The 20,663-nt window shown below is 19.4% G+C and overlaps 1 protein-coding gene across 1 annotated transcript; it reads right to left on the bottom strand.

Annotated features, from left to right (window-relative positions):
• Window positions 1–2,144: 2,144 nt before the first annotated feature.
• On the bottom strand, window positions 2,145–20,329 carry LOC105360016 (facilitated trehalose transporter Tret1). The gene is made up of 7 exons (XM_011496788.1): window positions 20,135–20,329; window positions 19,816–19,868; window positions 7,612–7,768; window positions 4,864–5,277; window positions 3,258–3,585; window positions 2,681–2,757; window positions 2,145–2,329 (listed from the first exon to the last, which is right to left on the bottom strand). The coding sequence occupies exons 1-7, from the start codon at window positions 20,163–20,165 to the stop codon at window positions 2,145–2,147; spliced, it is 1,245 nt and encodes a 414-aa protein (XP_011495090.1). The 5' UTR covers window positions 20,166–20,329.
• Window positions 20,330–20,663: the final 334 nt, after the last annotated feature.

Raw genomic sequence — 20,663 nt, 5'->3', positions numbered from 1 at the left:
ATAATTAATAATTTTTAAAATGTTTTTAATAATTCAAAATAGTGTAAAATTATTAACTTATCTATACAATAAAATATTGTTATTTTGATGACTCATTAGTATTTTATACTGTAAACAAAGAAACTGAAGAGTAATATTTGTCTATTAAATTTAGGTATATAAATAAGAATATAAATATAAATCTAATTACATTTCAATTCTTTTCTATTTTGTATGCTATTATTTCCATTTATAATTATTAATTATTTCATAATTTTTAACGAAAACAAATACGATTAAATGAATATTGAAAAAGAAAGATAATATTTATAAAGTATAATATTATTACTTTCGTAATTCATTTCTTATAAACAATAAAAAACAAAATTAGTTTGAATAAATAAACCTGATTTGTCCAATAAAATATTCTTATTATTAAGGTTATTGTGAACTTCTAATATTTTTAAGAACGTGGTATTGAATTCGAATAGTATAATAGACATTATAATTTATTTATTCAAAAGAAGATCTTAATATATTAAAAACTATTTATAATATTATAAAAAGTTGACGCCTTAATATACAATGTTTATTAATTAAAATCATAATAAAATAATTATATAACTTATATGATGATTATTACTTCATAACTTATGTTATGAATTGTATCTTTCAGTGAGTTATAACGATTCTTATGGTTCTTATTAATATTATTAATATTGAGTCATGTAATATATATAAAAACACAAATAAATCTTGCTTTTTATGAACAAATTTGAAATTTAACAAATATAATTATATGATACTGTATTAACAGGGCATGTCGTCCATCTGTATTTATGAATGTTAATAATTTAACATATATTTAGATAAATAGTATCATACATGAATATTATAAAAACAGACAATAAAGATTTAACTAATATTTTTTATAATAAATATCCAATAGACACATAAAAAATAGATGTGAAATAAAGTTTTGATTAAATTTATATCATAGATTATATGAATATTATGACTATTCAGAATTTTCAAATTAATAATATAAAATTTTGTTTCACGTTTATTTTAAATTTATAATATGTTTATAATCAAATTTTGACTATATCTTATTGATATAATTAATATATCATATAATATAATGATGTAATTAATATATATATATATATATATATATATATATATATATATATATATATATATAACAGAAAGATATAATTAATATATGTTACTACACAATTATATAATTAATATATAAAATAACGGAAGTTATATATATTATTTAAAGTGCTCAGTATAATTTTACAAAGTTTATTTTAGGTAATATATATAATTAAATTAATATTATATAAAAATATTTGTTTAATAAAAAAACCAATAAAATTCAATTAGGACAAGATAAATTATAATTTTTAAATTAATATTTCCAGAATAAGATATTTAATTTTTAAGGAAATTGTTGGAAAAGTTGAAATTTGTAAAACTTTTATTTATTTAACCTTTTTTTATTAAATAATGTTTTACTTAAAACTTCTTCTAAAATTATTAGTTTAAATAAGTTAAATTTCTAATTTTATTTTTAAATCAAATCCTTCAATAATAATTTATCGTTGAAAAAAAGTGTAATTAATTCATTCGCTATTTTAAGAATATTACAGTGCATTTTTTCGTAATTAAGTTTTGTTTTAATTACTATGTTCAAGTGAATATATAGATTTCATGATTTTATAATAAAAATAATTTTTTTCTCTCTAATGTGTTTTTAATATTATTAGTTATTATAGTATTTATTATATTAATAATATAATAAATATTACAAAAAACTATACTAAAATTTTTTTCAAGCTTTAGCAATTGAACTGAGGTATTTGTTTTATGAAATTAAATATATTAAATAATTTAGAATATCAAATCTCAACTTTTACCTTTATATTTATTATTATAAAAATAATTTATATATCAAGTATATATTCAAATTTTATGTTAAAAAAATATATAATGTATTTTTAAGATAACTATCTATTCATCAAAAACGATATTACTTTATCTTCAAATAATAATAACATTATCTTATCACGAAATTATATAGAATAAATTAATTAAAGCAGACGAATAAAACAAAATAATAAAGAAAAAAATAATGAGGAAGAAAATAAAAGATGATTTTATATTCGATTCTCTAATTCATCATTAACTGTATGAGGATTATCAATAGCCCACTTTTCTTTGAAGTTCAAATTTTTCTTATTTGAATTGTTTTTTAAATTGTATACACCAGCAAAGTGATTTTCTATCTCTTTAAGTGTTCTACCTTCTGTTTCCGGTAATATGAAGTGCAAACTTATAAGTCCTACAAAATTTACTATTGCATAAATTAAAAATGTTCCAGGTAAGGTTATTCCATTTTTCATATACAAAAATACTTTATTTGCTATAGAAGAAAATATATAACCGATGGAACTAGCGACTCCGGTAGCAATACTACGGATGTCGGTTGGGAAGACTTCGCCAGCCAATATCCATGGGAGCATTTTAAGACCCACGTGAGAAAAAAATGCTGTTATAATCATAAGGCTAGTGGGTATCCAAGTATATTTGAAGTCATCAATTAAGTTATATATGACAAGATATCCGTAAACGGATATTAAGAAGAGAGATACACCAGTACCAAAGATCGAAAAAAAAGAGAGCTTGCGTTTACCAGTAAAGTGGATGATGAAAACGCATATCATTGTACCAACGACCTGGGCTATACCAATTATCACTATGCCTTGGTATCTAAAAAGTTTACATAATACTTTCAGAAATTTTTCAAATTAACATAAGTTTTATATCATATATATCTTAAGTAAATAATTCTTAAATAAATAAATGAAAATAATGTCAAATATTTCAAATTTCATTATTTAAGTAAATCTTTAAGAAAATATTTATTCTTTGTATAAGTATTATAAAAATTGAGTAAAATAGAATAATAAATTCAATCTAAATGATTCGTTTTTAATTTAAATGATTTTACTATAATTCTCTAAAATAATTAGTCGTGATAATTTAAAGTTATTTATTAATTATTAAAAAATTTGTATATATATAATTTAAATTAATAAAAATATTAAATTCCATATTTTTCAAAATATTTATTTTGCATGTATTAACTACGAGTTAAAAAATAATTTCCCAATAATTAAAAAAATATTGTAATTATTAGATAGCCTTAAAAATATATATTAATGAAATTCATTGTTTATTCCATAATAATGAAATGATTATTTTCTCACTTGTCAATAGGAGTTTTAAGTTCATCGAGAATCACCACAGCAAAAACTTGCAAGACCATAACACCTCCAAAAGCATTTACAAAAAATGTCAAAGCAACAATAGAAAAAGGTAAATAAAAAGTTTTCTTCAGGTACGGTTCCCATATCTTTTTCGCTGATTCCTGTTTTTTAATATTATTCTTCAAAGTAATAGAATGAATGGATGTCATATTAATTGATTTTTGAAAGTTTCTGCAAAGATCTTGGAATTCTTCCTTAACATCTTCGGGGTTTACCCAACCGCGTAACCAACAAAGACTTTTTTCAGCTTTTTGAAAATGACCTTGACCTAAAAATAGTAAATATAAATATTATAAATTGTCATTGAGAAAATAAAAAAACTAGTTATTTTTCAAACACATGATTACAATTATTATAATTATTTTAATACATACAAACATCGGATAGGGTTAAAAGTGTGAAATAAAATTGAATAAATTACTTTGTATATTTATATATATATATATATATATATATATATTTCCAAAAAAATATATTTCCAGAATTTTCCAGATTAAGAATTATTTCTCAATAGCTTTGATATAAAATATTAATGAATACGAAATAATGAACGATAGATTCCATCTTAATTTATCTGTATATGCATTTATCTACAGACACATCAGATTAAGTAGCCTGTATATTATCATATGATAAATTGAAACAATTTCTGTATTTTAAGAAATATCTGCAATAAATATATATAAATTGGCATTTTTATCAATAAGTTAGATACTTCCATCAATTTCACTTATATTAAAGTATACCGAAAAAATCTCTGCAGTAGAAAAAATGATCTTGAGGCTAAAATACATTATATTATAAATAGAAATAATCAATCCATTCTAAATCTACTGATAAAAAAAGTCTTTAATTATGAGGACAAATTACTATTAAATTACTTCTTGCTATCTCAAAAATATTTTAAACGAATTTTTAAATTATAGGTCATTTGTGTCTCGTAATTTTATTAATAAATATGTATATGAAAAGTCAAAACATATTATTTTATATTATAATCATAGAATATTAACATTTTTTTTCAAACAGTTCATTATGTAAATATTATTTGAAAAATTTGTTGCTAGTTTCTTTTCTTTCGTCAAGTATTTTATCTATATTTTTTATTATTACATTACATAATATGCCTATACTCATAAGCGTTGGTGTTATAATATCCAGCATAATTTTATTTTATAATTTTAGTTTATATATATATATATATATATATATAAATTTACGAAAAATAGAATAATTTATGAGCGGGTTTTATTAGATAATGTTTTTTCAACTAAAATAAAGATTTTAATATAATATTTTTGTGGTAAATTAAACAATTACACTTTTTAATCAGGGTTACAATAATTTATCTGAATGTATATGGTTATGTGCTAGGGAATGAGTAAATCTGAAATAAGAAGAAATTATTTTGAATGTTAACGTAGAAAATACAAAGAAGAAATGCTTACATTTTTAATGCCTCAAAATGAAAAATAACATAAAAAATTTCAAGTAAAAATTAACAAAATATATGATGTAAACATAAATGTTAAAAGCGTATTCTTACCTGCCAACCATGTAGGACTTTCTGGTACTAAATAAAGAGATATGAAGCAGAGGATTGGATAAATTAAATTGATCAGGGCTACAGTTCTCCATTCTACTAAACTTCCAGTTAACATTTGCGTGAAAACACCACACATTACAGCCATAGTCGAAGTTGCAGATAACATACCCCGTAGATGAGGCTGCGTGACTTCAGCAACATATGTAAGGACAGGTGCCTCTAAAAGTCCACCAGTTAGACCTGTTAAAGCTTGTGCAATAAAGAGCATATTATTGCTCACAGCATTGTAAAAAATGATCCAAGCTATGATAAAAGGAATGGTTGAGATCATCATAGTTCGTCGCCGACCTAGCTTTTGAGACACTACACCGCTTGCAAAACCGCCCAGTGGTAATAAAAAAAGGTTTATGCTACCTGAAATTAAACATATCATCAGTTCTGTTTGTTAATATAAAAGTAATTAATAATAAATGTTAGTAATGTCAGTTAAGATATATTTTGTGATATATAACTGTTATATATAACTGTAATATAACATAAAGATATATAAGTAACAAAGAATTTTAAAATACTAATATATTGAAATCAAATAGCTGCATACTGATATAATAATTTATTAAAATAATAAACTGTATGAGTTTAATATATTTCAATGAATCGCATATAAGTAAGTTATCTAAGATATTAGACGAAGAATTTTACAAAAAAAAAAAATTATATTTAACATCAATTTTGTTTTAACGAGCATAAATCCATTTATAATAATCAAGACAAAAATATTTTCTTAGATATTTTAAAAATATATAATCAACTACAGAACATATCATAGTAATATTTGATATTTAATTATATACTGAAAATTATATGAAAAACATGCAATAAAAAATTAAATGCATAGTTAAATGAAAAACTTGCCGTCAACATATTTACAAAATCATTTAATAATTTAAAAGATTATTGAATCAGTTAAAATATTTATATTTAATTCAATAGAACACACTGTTTTACATATTTAGTTCAATTTATAATATAGTTAAAATCATGTCTTATTAATAATTAAGTTATAAATTCAACAATTTAAATTAAACAATTTGAACTATTTATGAACTATTGATTCACAATAGTATTGTAATTAATGCTTTGTTATACATATTTACATATCCTACACATATATGCATATTATGAATTATAACATTAAAAACATTAGCAAGTGAAATATATTTAATATTTAACAATTATAAAAATGATAATTTATTATTATGGTTGGATTATACTTTTTGAAATTCATTGCTTATACTGTAATATTTTAATGCTCAACATAAAACTTTTAGATGATATTGAGATTATGAAAGATATATTATCGATTTTCTTATTCAAATAATGTATAAATTATTGTAAAAAATTAGGGTCTTTTTATCTCGATATGTTTCACTAAAGTCATTATTTAGGTATTTTAAATTATATATCATAACATTTTTTTCTAAGAAAATGTAATTTAAAATTTCAGAATTTAATTTTAAATTGATTTACTATTTAAAAATATTTTTTTATTTTTTCCTACATTATATAAATTTTCGGAATATACTTCAAGATTGTGAAAATTAAGATTAAACGATAATAAATGTTTTACTAATAAATTGACATATAGATATTAAAAATCCTTACGCTTTACAATTTTTTCGGTACACATAAGTGTATCTTTAAAAAATTCACATTTCTATTAGAAATATTTAAATGATTAATGGTATAAACTATTGATCAGAGAATATGATTTATTTAGTTATTAAAGATTTTGTGAATGTTGTATATTTCTCTGAGTTAAAGTTTAGAATTTATCAAATTAAATTTAATTATACTTTTGTAATAAAACAGTTTGTCAATTTTTTAACAGAATTAATAATAATTTAGTATCAAAATGTTAAATACACTTATATCACCACTTGGCTTAAAATCTATATATTTGATATATATAGAAATAGTTGAGAAAGTAAAATTGGTAAAATCTGATAAGCATACGTATAATTCAAAATTTGTATAAATTAACCAATGATGATTATTTTTAATCTTATATTTTTATCTTACTTCAAAAGCAATATTTATTGGTATCAAACGTATATATTATACCATAATTAAAATATTTAAGAATATATAAAGAGTAATATATTTATGAATGCACCAAAGTCAATTATAAGATAATACAAGGAATAGAAAATTTTTATATATTATAAATAGAGTCTGGATATTATTGACATATATACTTCATAATATTGAATTTATAAAACTGTATTTAAAGAGAGTTTTACTATAATAATAAATTATAATCATAATATAAGAGAAAAATATTAATACAAAGCTTAAACCAAGGTCAATTACCGATTTTTATAATTAAAAATAATACAGCAGCAATATCAGCGGAAATTATGCGAAGGTAGTATAAACGAAATCGAAACTTTCTAAAATTTGACATTAATAATAATATATGCGTTTGCATTTAAAAAATATCCATTCTAAAAATTTATTTTATATTTAAAAAAAAAAAGAGAATCGTAATATAATTTTGTAAAAAATTAACTGATATAATTTATAAATTAATATATTATAATACGTAAATAAAAATATTTTTATATTATAATTTGTTTTTATTAAGTTAATAAAACGAAATAATTATTAGTATTAATATAAGACTAAGATAGCAATATTAAATTTGTATATTCTTGATCTATTGACATATATAAATAAAATATATACCGATCCATGTGATCTCTTCGAGAGTAACTAGGATGACTGCGTTGGATTTTTGTAGCTCAGGAATAAGAATTGTAGCAAATCCAAGACTGGAACCAAAAGTAAGTAGTAGGAGGTTTTTTGCGCCGACGGCAAGAAATTGTGGTAAAGCTTCTCTAACCTTTGACATTGAACATAGGTTGAATTTTCTATTCATACTGTTGTTTATTGATAACGTAAAAATATTACTGTTAACAATTACATGAGAATTAAGTTACACTCAAAATAATTCATAACAAATATTAATGTAATAACATAATTGATTTTTTATTAATTTTTTTTATTTGTTGATAATTTTCTCATTAATTGTTCAATAATTAACTAATTATTCATAGCTGCAAGTAATTCCTTTTTATTATATAATGAAATTATAAAATATGAAATATATTGAAAAACGTCGATTAGATCATTTTTTTCTAATTTTTACAAATGACATTTAAATAATTAATTACTAAACATTCTATTATATTAACTATCATTATAATAAAGGATATATATTTTAATGATTTTGCTTCTTCTTCTATTTTGATGATATAAATTATAAAAATTCACGTTTAAATAACTAAATAACACTTATTATTTTAATTTCTCAGCTCATCCATATAATTAATACATAAATATATTTTCATATTATTCAATGTAGCAAGTAATTTTTATAAAGCCCGGATTAAACTAAAAAAAATTACTTAAAATTTATTAATTTATATTAGTTTTCTAATATAAATAAATAATTTTTAAAATAAAGTATAATTTATTTAATAATTTCAAATGTTTCTATAGTTTTTTAAGCATTCGATTTTCAAAATTGTTATTTGATCAGTTCTTGTAAAGCTATTTTAATAATTTTATCATTATATAAGTATATATCATCATTATATATCTTCTATATAAGTATTATTTCTCATTATTTAATTCAATTTACAAAAACATATATTTTTTAATATATTTTCTCAATAAGAAATATCCCAAATTAAGTAAAATAATATAATATTTATGATAGAATATAGCTTGTAAAAGAGTAATACTAGTATAATTTTACTACTTAGTCAAATGATATTTATTAATAATGAAATAAATTTTACAGACGTATCGATTTAAATCGCCATTACTCGTCAATAATCTGACAAATGAATACTGATAAAGTATGAAAACATTGGTGCTTAAAATGTATGTACAGATAAGAAAAGAGTTATATATAAACTTTGACTTCATCTGAAATCACAAAAATGTTGTAATATGTAAAAAACAGATGTAACTCATAGATTATAATAGTAAATATATGAATATTTTTGATGATAGGAAACATTTTCATTGCATGATAAATTTGAATCAATGATTCGTAAAAAATATAATCACATACAATTTTACTTTGAAAATACAAACAAGTAAATCACGATTGTATTCAACTTTAAAAGTAATTATTCATACATGATACGTGAAACAGGAATTATATAGAAGGTCTGTTTTTATTGTAGTACAGTGAATAATAATCTGAAGTAAGATTAAAAAAATTTTATTTTGAATTAAAAGATTAAAAATAAAATGTTAAACATTAAAATACAGTTTTCAACAATATTATTCATTAGACAGACTTCAAAATTAAAGTAATTTACAACAATAACTTTATAAAAACTTAAAATATTTGTAAATTGAATGTTAATTTTATAAATATTTTGAAGAAATTTTTAAATAATATCATTTCTAAATAACTTTGACAAAATATTTTGTTTAATAATTTGGAATTGGGTAATATTTCATAAATACTCAATCACTTCATTATTCATTTAAAATTTAAATATATTTAAAAGAATCTTTAAGAAGAAATACATTTTCAATTATAATTGAAGATTAAAGTAAAAAATATATGCCTTTCAATTGTAATATTCACTTTAATTGATTAAATTTGATTCTACAATTGAAGGAAAAATAGTTTTGTAAATTTTTGTAATACCATATATATTTTCATGAAATATTAATTTATTAGATTTATTGTTTTTTAGAATAAAATTTATTTAATTAAAGATAAAGTTATAAAAATTATGAATAGAAAACCAACATACACTTCTTTTATATTCAGTATATTAATGTTAAATTATTTAAAAGTAAAATAATCTCAATACAATTAAACATGCAATATTAAAATATTAAAATTTTATTTTTTATTGTAATATTATATTTTTTAAATAATACTTATTTTATGAATTTCTATTTTGATGTTAAGAAAACATTGTCTGGATTAATATGAATGTACAAATATATTTTATTTTAATATAGTTTCAATTACAAATATAATAAAAAAATTAACATCAAAGTATCCGAAGATAATTGACTATGATTTTATTTCACTATTCAATTTTAAATATTAAAGTTTATCTTCAATAGCCATAAAAAATGTTAGAAATTTTCTTTAAAATTTATTTCTGTGTATGTATTTTTATATAATACTAAAGAATTAATGTTTTAATATACAGTTTATGTAAACAAAATTTCATTGTCCATTATACATTTAAATATTACTATTATTATCAATTGTGGGCTAAACTGTTTAATAAGCTTTTATATGTGTACACATATATATTTATATATTTTTTTTATATTTATATATTTATATGTGTTTTTCCTTTTCAATCAAATTTTAACAGTTTTCTATTTTTATTCTCTTAAAGATTAAGGAATTAAAAATTATTACATTATAATAATTATTAGTATGATTTATTCTACTTGATATAACCTCTTCATATAATATCCATCAATCATATTAAAACCATAAAAAATTAATTTTGTAGGAATATAGAATTTGTATTTCTATTAAGAAATGTTTACTTAATAGTACTATTAGTTAAAAGTTAAATGTATTATAATAAAAAAAAGCATTGATGAAAATAATTGAATTACATTCATATTTATGGAATCAAATTTATTTATAATTGTATCAAATACAATACCCCAATATTAAAAACTGGATTCAAATTAAATTAAGATAAAATTTTTCCTTACATTTCTTCTACATTTTTATTTACAATAAATAAATTAAAATTTGCTGATTTCATAATTTGTGAATAATATTTATTAATTTTTCATTAAACAAATTGTTGTGATATTAGTAAATTTAAAACATATTAATATAATATCACTTATATAAAAGAAAAACTAATCTATTTTATTTGTGGTTTTGATATTTTTAACTAATATTATACTATATATATATAATTATATTAAAGCATTAAAACATCTTAATTCAGAAGCTGATGAATTATATTTAATTTTATATAATTTTATAATTACTTATATATATTATCAATCGTACAAATGAGTAAGAATAAGACTTATTTGCTTTCGGAGTAATAACTCGGTTATATTGTAAGATGCATCATCTAGTGTTACCACTTTCATTTGATGTTCGATAAATGTATTTGTAGGTCGAAAGGCCTTGATAATCTGTTTAATATGAAAGTAATTTATGTTTTCAATGATAAAAGTGTGTCATAGCTATCATATTGTAATATACAATTATTTTATATATACTCTAGAGAACGTTTAAAATTTAATATTTAAAATTTGTTATTCCTAAAATTGAATGAAACCTATGATATTCAATTATTCATGATAAAAAAATTATCCAAATATTAAACAATTTCGTGTATATAAAATATTGTATAATCTAAGTATGTATAAATAATTAAATAAGAAATGCATTTTTAATTTAATTGATATAATTTTTTAAATAACAAAGCTCATGATCATTAAAATAGTACATACTTTAATAATAACTTAATATTATCTACACGATGAAATTCTTATCTTAATCAATAATAAATTTATTAAAAAATTTACTTACATTCTTGAATAATATAGATTCTAGTTTTAGTTTAAGGATAATTTATGCAATCATTAACATATCTTAAGTTTGATAAATCAGTCTTTAAAAAATTTGATAATATTAAAATTTATATCAATATAATATTTATGAAATACAGTTAAATTTAAAAAAACTTCATTCGTATAATGTATGTATATTATACATTATATTAATACAATTTTTTTTAAAAATTACGTTATAATTTACATTTATTTTGTATAGATAATATAATATTAAATTCAAAATTTATTTTCATATTTCTTTGATTAAGAAAAGAAAAATAACTAAAATTACAATTTACATAGTTTAAAGCTTCAACAATTACTAAGATTTGATTATAAAACAATAAATATATGAGTAATGTATGATCTATTCAATTGTAAGTCGCTACCTAAAACATAGTTTAAAAGAATATGATAATTTTTGTATGATAATAATTGATACTTACTAATGATAAGATTCCAGTTATTAATCTAGCTATATTTCAAAATTAATAAAAATTAAAAATAAAAAAAAAATTAACTTGATGTTTGTTGATATTAATTGATATTTGTTGATATTAATTGATTAATTGTACAAAAGGTACAAATAAAACCTAAATATATGGAAATTAAACAATTATACTTATACACATTGAATACCTTATATTAAAAAATAGTTTAAATTCATTATGTAATAATAAAATAAATCATATATCTTTTGAATTTATCATCTACTATTGGATATATAACCCTAGAAAATATATCTTATGTACATTTAGAACAAGACATAAATTTTTATTTATAGTGTATTAAAATATATAATACTCAATATTGCTTTTCAAAATAAAAGGCAGATATTCTGAACTTATTGTATAATAATGACAGATTATAAATAATTAATAAAAATAAAGCATTACTATACTTTAATATAAATTAAATATAAATTATTTTAAAAATTTGTTTTAATATTGATAACAGATTAGATGAATCAAAATAATTTATTTTTCAAAAATTCTATAAAAATCCTAATTAGATTAAAATAAAATACATTATCATTATTGAAATCTATTTTTATTGAAAATTTTATATAATAATAATAGTTCTATAATATCCAATAATGTAAAAATTATAATGTATATTTATATTATATAATACATTGCATTATACGTAATTCAATCCGAATATTGAATTTATGCTCCGATGATATGAGAGTATTACGATCTGCAGATATATCTATTAATATTGAAAAAATATTTAATGAATAAAGTAAATTAGTTGAAGAAATAGAATATTATCAAATTATAGTACTTACATAAATTAATTTATTGCAGTCGTGCTTGCATGTAAATTATTTGAAAAGTTAAATCTTTTATTAGCTATTCATATTTTTCTTTATCTTTATCAAAATTAAACTTTAATATTACTCTATATTAATTTATATTGTTGTATTATCAATAGATTACATGTTCAAGTTCATCCTTTTTTTCTTAGATATAGTTTACTACATAAAAGACTATGCTTATAAGGACCGCGAAAGTTGAAATATTAATGTCACGAAATAAATTTCTCTTGTTGAAAAGATGTGAAATATTGAGTTTTAGACAATTTCATATAACTATAATGTGTAAATTTCGATAAATTAATAATGAACATCAATTTTTTTTACAAAATTTTTCATACGAAATTTTTATACAAATGTAAATAATACGTCAGAATGTTCTTTATGTTTACATTGAAATATCGAACTAGGATTTATATTTATTCACATCAATCATACTTTACATATATAGTTCTATTCAACGCTTGTTTAAAGATTTATAGCTAAGTATCTTTATATATAATAAATTATAATTTTTAAAATAAAAATATATACTGATTAGAACAACTGCATTCTAAATAATAATTATAAATACAAAATATGTAAATAACAATATAAGTAAAATTTTTAATTCTATGTATTTTATATTATTAATATTTTTAGATATTTAATACAATTAATATTTATACAATAATTATTAATTTAATAATAATAATAAACATTATTTGTTCAATATTAAATAAACTTATATCCAATATCATGCTTCTTTTTTAGATTTACTAAATTAGCAAATATATAAAATTTACGGATTACTAAATTGTTTCTATCAATTGATCTTCGGGCTAATCATTTTTATTCTCTGTTCTGCATTATTACTCCAATGTAATATCATATAAGAAAAATGTTTAACATTAATATAAAATCTATCTAATATTTCTGTATCAAATCAATCATAAGTTTAACGATAAAATTGAAAACAGTAGAGCTATAACAAATTTTCAGCTTTCAAGACATTTGTATAATATTCGAATAAATAAGTCTATTACAGACACGAAGTTACTAAAATTTTATGGTAATCAAAAAGTAAACCCTTATTATTAAAAATATTATTACATATATTAGTAAAATTAGGTATATTATATATGTTATAAGAATTTAGAATATTATAATAGTTATGAATCTGAATGAATATTTTAATTATTTTCTTATATACAATATTCGAAATGATTGCTTTCGAATGGTATAAAATAAAGTTGATTGTACATCAGATTTTGAGAGACATTAATTTAAAAAGTCAGTTATATATTGTAAATTGAAAATCATTACAAATTTTTCTGCTCGAATATTATTAAATATTAAACCTGTTTTAGCATTATATATCATACTTTAGCACTTTATCTACTTTAACTACACTACGTATTATTTAAAAAATCATATTATAATTAAAAATCAAATTTATGCCTTTTAATTTCATTCAATATAAAATAAATTGGATCTATATCAATAGATCATTGGGGATATATCATTTTAGTACATTCTATTGCAAATAGTAAGATTTCACAGTGGACTATTTTTAAAAATTATTTTTAAAAGATTTCTTCAAATTTTATATTAAATAAAAATAATATTTAATTTAATTTATAGAAAGTTTATTTTATTATTTTTATTTCATGGTTCAGTTTTATTTATTTTATTAAAACAATAAACTACAAAATATTATGAAATAATGCTGGCTTTTACGATACCTTATATCCTAAATGAGCTGCAAAGTAAATTGCTACATTATAATTATTTTCATCTATAATATTTCTTATTTTAATTATTCCCATTTAAAATATTCCATGCTGATTTTTTATAATCTCAATTGAATTTACATAAAACTTATCTTTAAAAAAATTACAATTATATAAAATTACCACGATTTTTCAATATCTAATATTTTCATAAATAGAAATTTATACTAATCATGCAGGGACGATAAATTATATTAAAATATAAAAAATGTCAAATAAACTTTACCTAATTTCAGGCGTTGTTTTATTAGAATACATTTTAATAAGAATATTCATATATGCTATTTTAATAAAAATTTTTTAACATTGTTAAAAAGTAAAATTTTAATTCGAATTATAATGTTTTTAAATCATATTAAAGTAATTGTTTATGTTTAAATCAATATTATCCATCAAAAATAAAACAAGTATTATATCTATAATTTCTAAAATTATATACATTTTTTTTATAATGTATTGTATATAACGATTTTCGTATACAATTGTTTTACCAAAAAAATAAATTATCTATAAATAATTAATTTTAATAATGTATTTTATTAATTAAATAATTATGTAAATAAATTTCTAGTTTACATTGAGATATAATGAAATTTAAATAAAATCTGTATTTTAATTTACATTTTAAATGAACTACATAAGTAATGATTAACTGCTATTGTGCTAAGATTAAACTAATGTTTTGAAGTCGCGTGTAATGAAAAGTCGTTTTCATAAACAACATGTAACTTTTTTTTTAGGTAATAGATAAATAAAGTATATTTGTATAGTTCATCTGGACGCTTAATAATTGTTGTTATCGCGTGATTAATTTCATAATAATTGTATAAAAGACCTATTATTTTACATATAGTTTATTTACTGTCTGACGTATCAAATATTTAGATAAGAATAAAAATGTTTTTATTAAAAATTTTATTTTCTATAATATAATTTGTATCTATAATTTAAAGCATATAATTATAATCTAAAAGTTGCAAATGCAAAAAAAGTTGCAATGCAAATTTAAATATTAACACTAGTAAAATTGTTAGAAAACATAAATAATCACACACAGAAAAAATTCAACAATTTAATAAATTATTATTCAATCTTCATCAAATTAATATTTACTAATATTTTATAATTTATTCATACATTTATATTAAAATTGTATGTTTTCTTTACCAAATACATAATTTTGCAATTATGAATTATTTTATGTTAGCCACTTTATACATTATAATTATTAATCATAAATTGATAAAAGAAAAATATCAATTCGATATAAAAACAGTCAATATTTTTCAATTAAATTCTACCCGACTTAAAATATTAATACTATATTAATTCAATAAACTGATAGATCAATGAATTTAACTAAGTTATTTATGGATTAATAATTATATAAAATGTATTTAGAAATTATAAATGAAAATATTATGCTTATAGTAGAAAGTTTACAATTTCTAATAATTAATTTTGGGTTTAAGAAATTCCGTATGTTATGTAATATCGTAGGATATTCTAATATATTATTTTATTTTTATATCATTGTTATTACAATCCATATCAATTTCATTTTAATATATTTTTGTCATAGTACTATTCTAATTAAAAATGAGTTTGAATATACTTTAATAAAAATTATTAATTTAATATATTATCGAACCTTGATTCTTTTTTCTTCTACCGATGATGACATCTTATTAAAACTTTAGTAGATAAAAATTAATAGAAAAATGTAATAATAATTATAAAATTTTCGATTAATTATATTCAATTAATCTACTCATAGAAGTAATTTTAAAACTAAACTAATTTATACTATTTCCTTGATTCATTTTTTAAGAACTATCACTTTTGACAATGTCTATTTATTGTTATAAATTAATAATCTATTCCATCAAATTTTCATTTGTATATTAAATAATTTTTATTTCTTAACTGCTAAAATCAACTTTCTGTATTATAATAATAAATGCAAAGAATTTTACGAAATGGGTGTTTTAAAAACTGTTCACTGTTGTAAAAGTGGATTCAACGATCACTGAATAAATTTTTTAGAGGTATATCTGATACGTTTCGTAATAGAAAAGAAAATTGCCTGAGAGTCGGTAATAAATCGACTAGCTAAAAGACAACCTCTCCCTGACACTCTACGATCAATGTACTGTAAGTTTATGCTGCACAATCGTCGCTAATGCTGCTGACGCTTTACCGGTTGCCCCTCTCCAACTTTCAATTGCCCACACTCCTGTTTGAGAAAATGTCATCATTTCACGAAAATAATTTGCAATTGTTAACTTGGCCCTTTCATAGACAATTATTTTGAAAAATAAGGACAACCGAACTGCTATGATTGATTAACATAAGTACAATCTATTTATGTTAATTGTTTAAATACAGGATATAATAGAGCATAATATAAAAGAAAGGAGATTTTGTTGGATTTACGCTAAGCTTTTTGATCACTGATTAAAATCTTCTATAATATATATATCAGATTAGCTTTATCTTTAACTGAAGATTCCAGCTTGCAAAACATCTAACAGTATAATTGTTACATCAAATGTTTAAATACTTCCTGTATTTGTTTTATAATATTTCGGTTTGGATTTATTTTGATTTTAAGTCATATGATATTAGCTTGAGATTATCGCGCGCCTAACCACTTTCTAAATTTAATTAGTTCACGTGTTTCTAAGTTTAAGTTCAATTTTCAATAAATTCTGGCGCTTCAAAACTTTTTAATAAAAATATTCTTAATCGAAGATTAATTCGTAAAGATATTCGACAAAATGTCCATAAAAGATACATTATAAAGCATTATTTTATTAAATTACTACATTTTCTCTAGTATTTAATATCTCTAATCCATGTAAAATACAAGATTTTTATATTATATTATTTAAATTTATACAAAATATCACAAATACGAGTTCTTAAATAATTTGCCTTTTTATCAAGATTATCATTTTTCTAACACAATTTATTATTAATGTTTTCTTTATTTTTTAAAACTTTATTATCTATATCTATAATTCTGTTTTTGAATTTATTTATACAATTCATATTATATAATATTTCATTAGCTACATTTCTAACATTTTCCACTTTATAAATATTTACTTGTCACATTTTTTTTTATTTATGTATTTATTAAATATTGCGAAACTATTTTAGTAATACGGATGAGATTAACAGTTTCTATTTTATATTTGTTTTATTGTAATTCTCTTAGTTTTCAAGGCTTAGACATTAATAATGGCATAATATTTAGAAAATGCTGAGAATATACGTCATGTGCAATTGACACAATATATTTCCAAAATTTTTATTATGTAATTATTGTAATTTTACATATACTAGAGTCATGCTCATTTTTGTATTTAATTTTTTTGTTTATATTAAAACACGTAATATTTTAATATCTTCTATTTATATTGATAGTATTGAATTGCTCTTTATTAATATAATTTATCTTATCTTATTATAATTGAAAATTTTTTTACATTTAACATATTTACACTTACATTATTTTATAATAATACATTAGTTATATCATTATTATCTAAAATTTGTATTTTTAATATTTTATATTCAATATGAATTTAGTTTTAATAATAGTTTTCATTTTGAATTCTATTACTTTTGAATCTTTAGAATTTTTCGGTAGAATTTTTCATTTTTCTTAAATATTCTACATATTTTAATTGAATATGTAAGCAATATTAGAATTTGAATATTACACTTGTTCTGTCAAGTTCCTTTTTTTACATTTTTAAAATCATTGATTTTATTTTGTCTAACATATACTTACCAATATGGATGCATTTTATATAAAAAATTTTACATTTTATACAATTTAAAAGTTACATCTCTAAATATAAATTTATAATTAGTAATTACATGGATTTTATAATTCTTTAATAAACTGAAAATTAATATTTACTGATAAGGCTCATTTACATAATGAATTTATACTGACATTGAAAGTATAAATTATAAATTATTTAACATAGCCATTAGTATTATTCAGTATGTATATGAAATAATTATAATTATTTAAAATCAATAACGAAATATCTAAAATTGCTTATTCGAAATAAAAATTATTAATGAAAGAAATATAAATCAATGACATAAAAAATATTAGAAATTTGCTGTATCTTAGAATTAATAGAAATGTTTGTCCTTTACATCGTATCCCAACATCTCCAGAACATTGAAGTTTTAAATTTTTAAATTAATTAAAAACATTTTTAAAAGTAACCCATAAATTAACAATTTATAAGTCATTAAATACATACGATACAATATTTATTTATTAATAAATTTTATATTACAGTTTTATATAACTTTAAATCTAATGCAAGTATTCTTTGAGTCTTACTTTGACTAATACGATGATGTACTAAATAATGTTTAAATTTTGTTGTCAAATAATGATATATCACTAAAAAATAAAAGACATGAAATTTGCACTATTTACAAGGTTCACTGTTTAAGATAGACATTTCATATAATAATTTTATTTATATTTAAAGTGCACTTTATATTTATATTTATATATATAAATAAAACAAAATATCTGCATTAAATTTTTGAGCTACTAAAAAATAAATTAAATGAATAAATTTAATATTCTATACAGAAAATTAAAATTAAATTTCTACATAATAACATTAATGACTAGGATGTATTTCAAATAAATACTATTAAAAAATAGTTTGTTTATCAATTATTTTGTAGTACATCATTAATTTAATAATAATTAAGAATTAGATTACTAATATATAAAAATATAAAGGAAAATTTATAATTTCTATTTGTCCCATATTATGGGTGTAGGATAAAAGTTAGGGAACATGGATTGATAATATTAAATTTAATACTGAATACTATAAATAAATATTTAATTAAATAATGTTCACTTTAAGTATTTAATTTAAGTTTAAATATTTTGACAATTTAAAAAATCTATATTCATCGTAATTATAAAGATTTAACTTTTAACATTGTTTTGTAGTTATTTTTTACACTCCTTAATTTCGTTAAACACTGAGGTTATAGTTACTAGTTGTTACATAGTATAAACAAATAATAAAGCTATAAGAAAAAAAATTTTAATTATAATTGAAATAAGTGTAATGTTTAAATTTCATAATATAAAAGTCTTTTAAATACAATTTAATATGCTTTCACAATCCTTAAAATTCAATTTAAGAAACTTACAAACACTGTGTAAATAATAATCAGACTTTTGATTATTGAGATAAAGGCACTACCTGTAAGATAGACGAATATTTTTTTAGTTCACTATAAGATTTATAATTAAACGCAAATTTTACAATTAAAAATAAATTTGTTTCTCAAAAATAGGTTACAGTTTTGAAATCAAACATAACTTAATAATATTTTATAAAAAGTTTAAATTTTAAAAATATTATTTATAAATCGGTTTAATATACTTTGGAGCATATTTGATATTATATACAAAATGATTCACAATACAAAAATAAGAGCAAAACACACAAGAGTATCTTATAAGTACACTGCAGGTATTTCCATGAGATACTGTACATAGATATGGAAGTTTACCACAATGTTAAGCAAAATCAATATAAAACTATATACATTTATAAAGGATATAAACACTATTAGTAAATATGAATAATGTAAGGTCTATATTCATATGAAGTAGAATTGGTATTTCGTTAGAAATAAAGAATTATACATTCAATATGTATTAAACATGATATAATAAAATAAAATATTTCTATATATTATAGTATTTAAAAATATATATATATCGTGTATCCAAATTATTTAAGGAAATAAATGTATTTAGATACTTTCCCATACTTGATAAAGAAATAAAGTATCTTATTTATAATTTTTTCTCTAAAAATACCATATAGTGCTTTGGATTTGAGAAAATCCATTGTGAATATTGAATTCTTGTATAAATTTTTTTAAAAATAACTATTAAATGCAAACAAGCCAATAAAAGCTAACATAAAATATGTTATTAAAATACTTCATATCGAAAAAAGCACTCTTCGTTTCAATGTCAATTATAT

Source organism: Ceratosolen solmsi, unplaced genomic scaffold (genome assembly GCF_000503995.2).
Source record: "Ceratosolen solmsi marchali unplaced genomic scaffold, CerSol_1.0 scaffold29, whole genome shotgun sequence".
Taxonomy (NCBI): domain Eukaryota; kingdom Metazoa; phylum Arthropoda; class Insecta; order Hymenoptera; family Agaonidae; genus Ceratosolen; species Ceratosolen solmsi.
The sequence above is the reverse complement of the archived record's forward strand: the minus strand, read 5'-3'. Positions and strand labels throughout refer to the sequence as shown.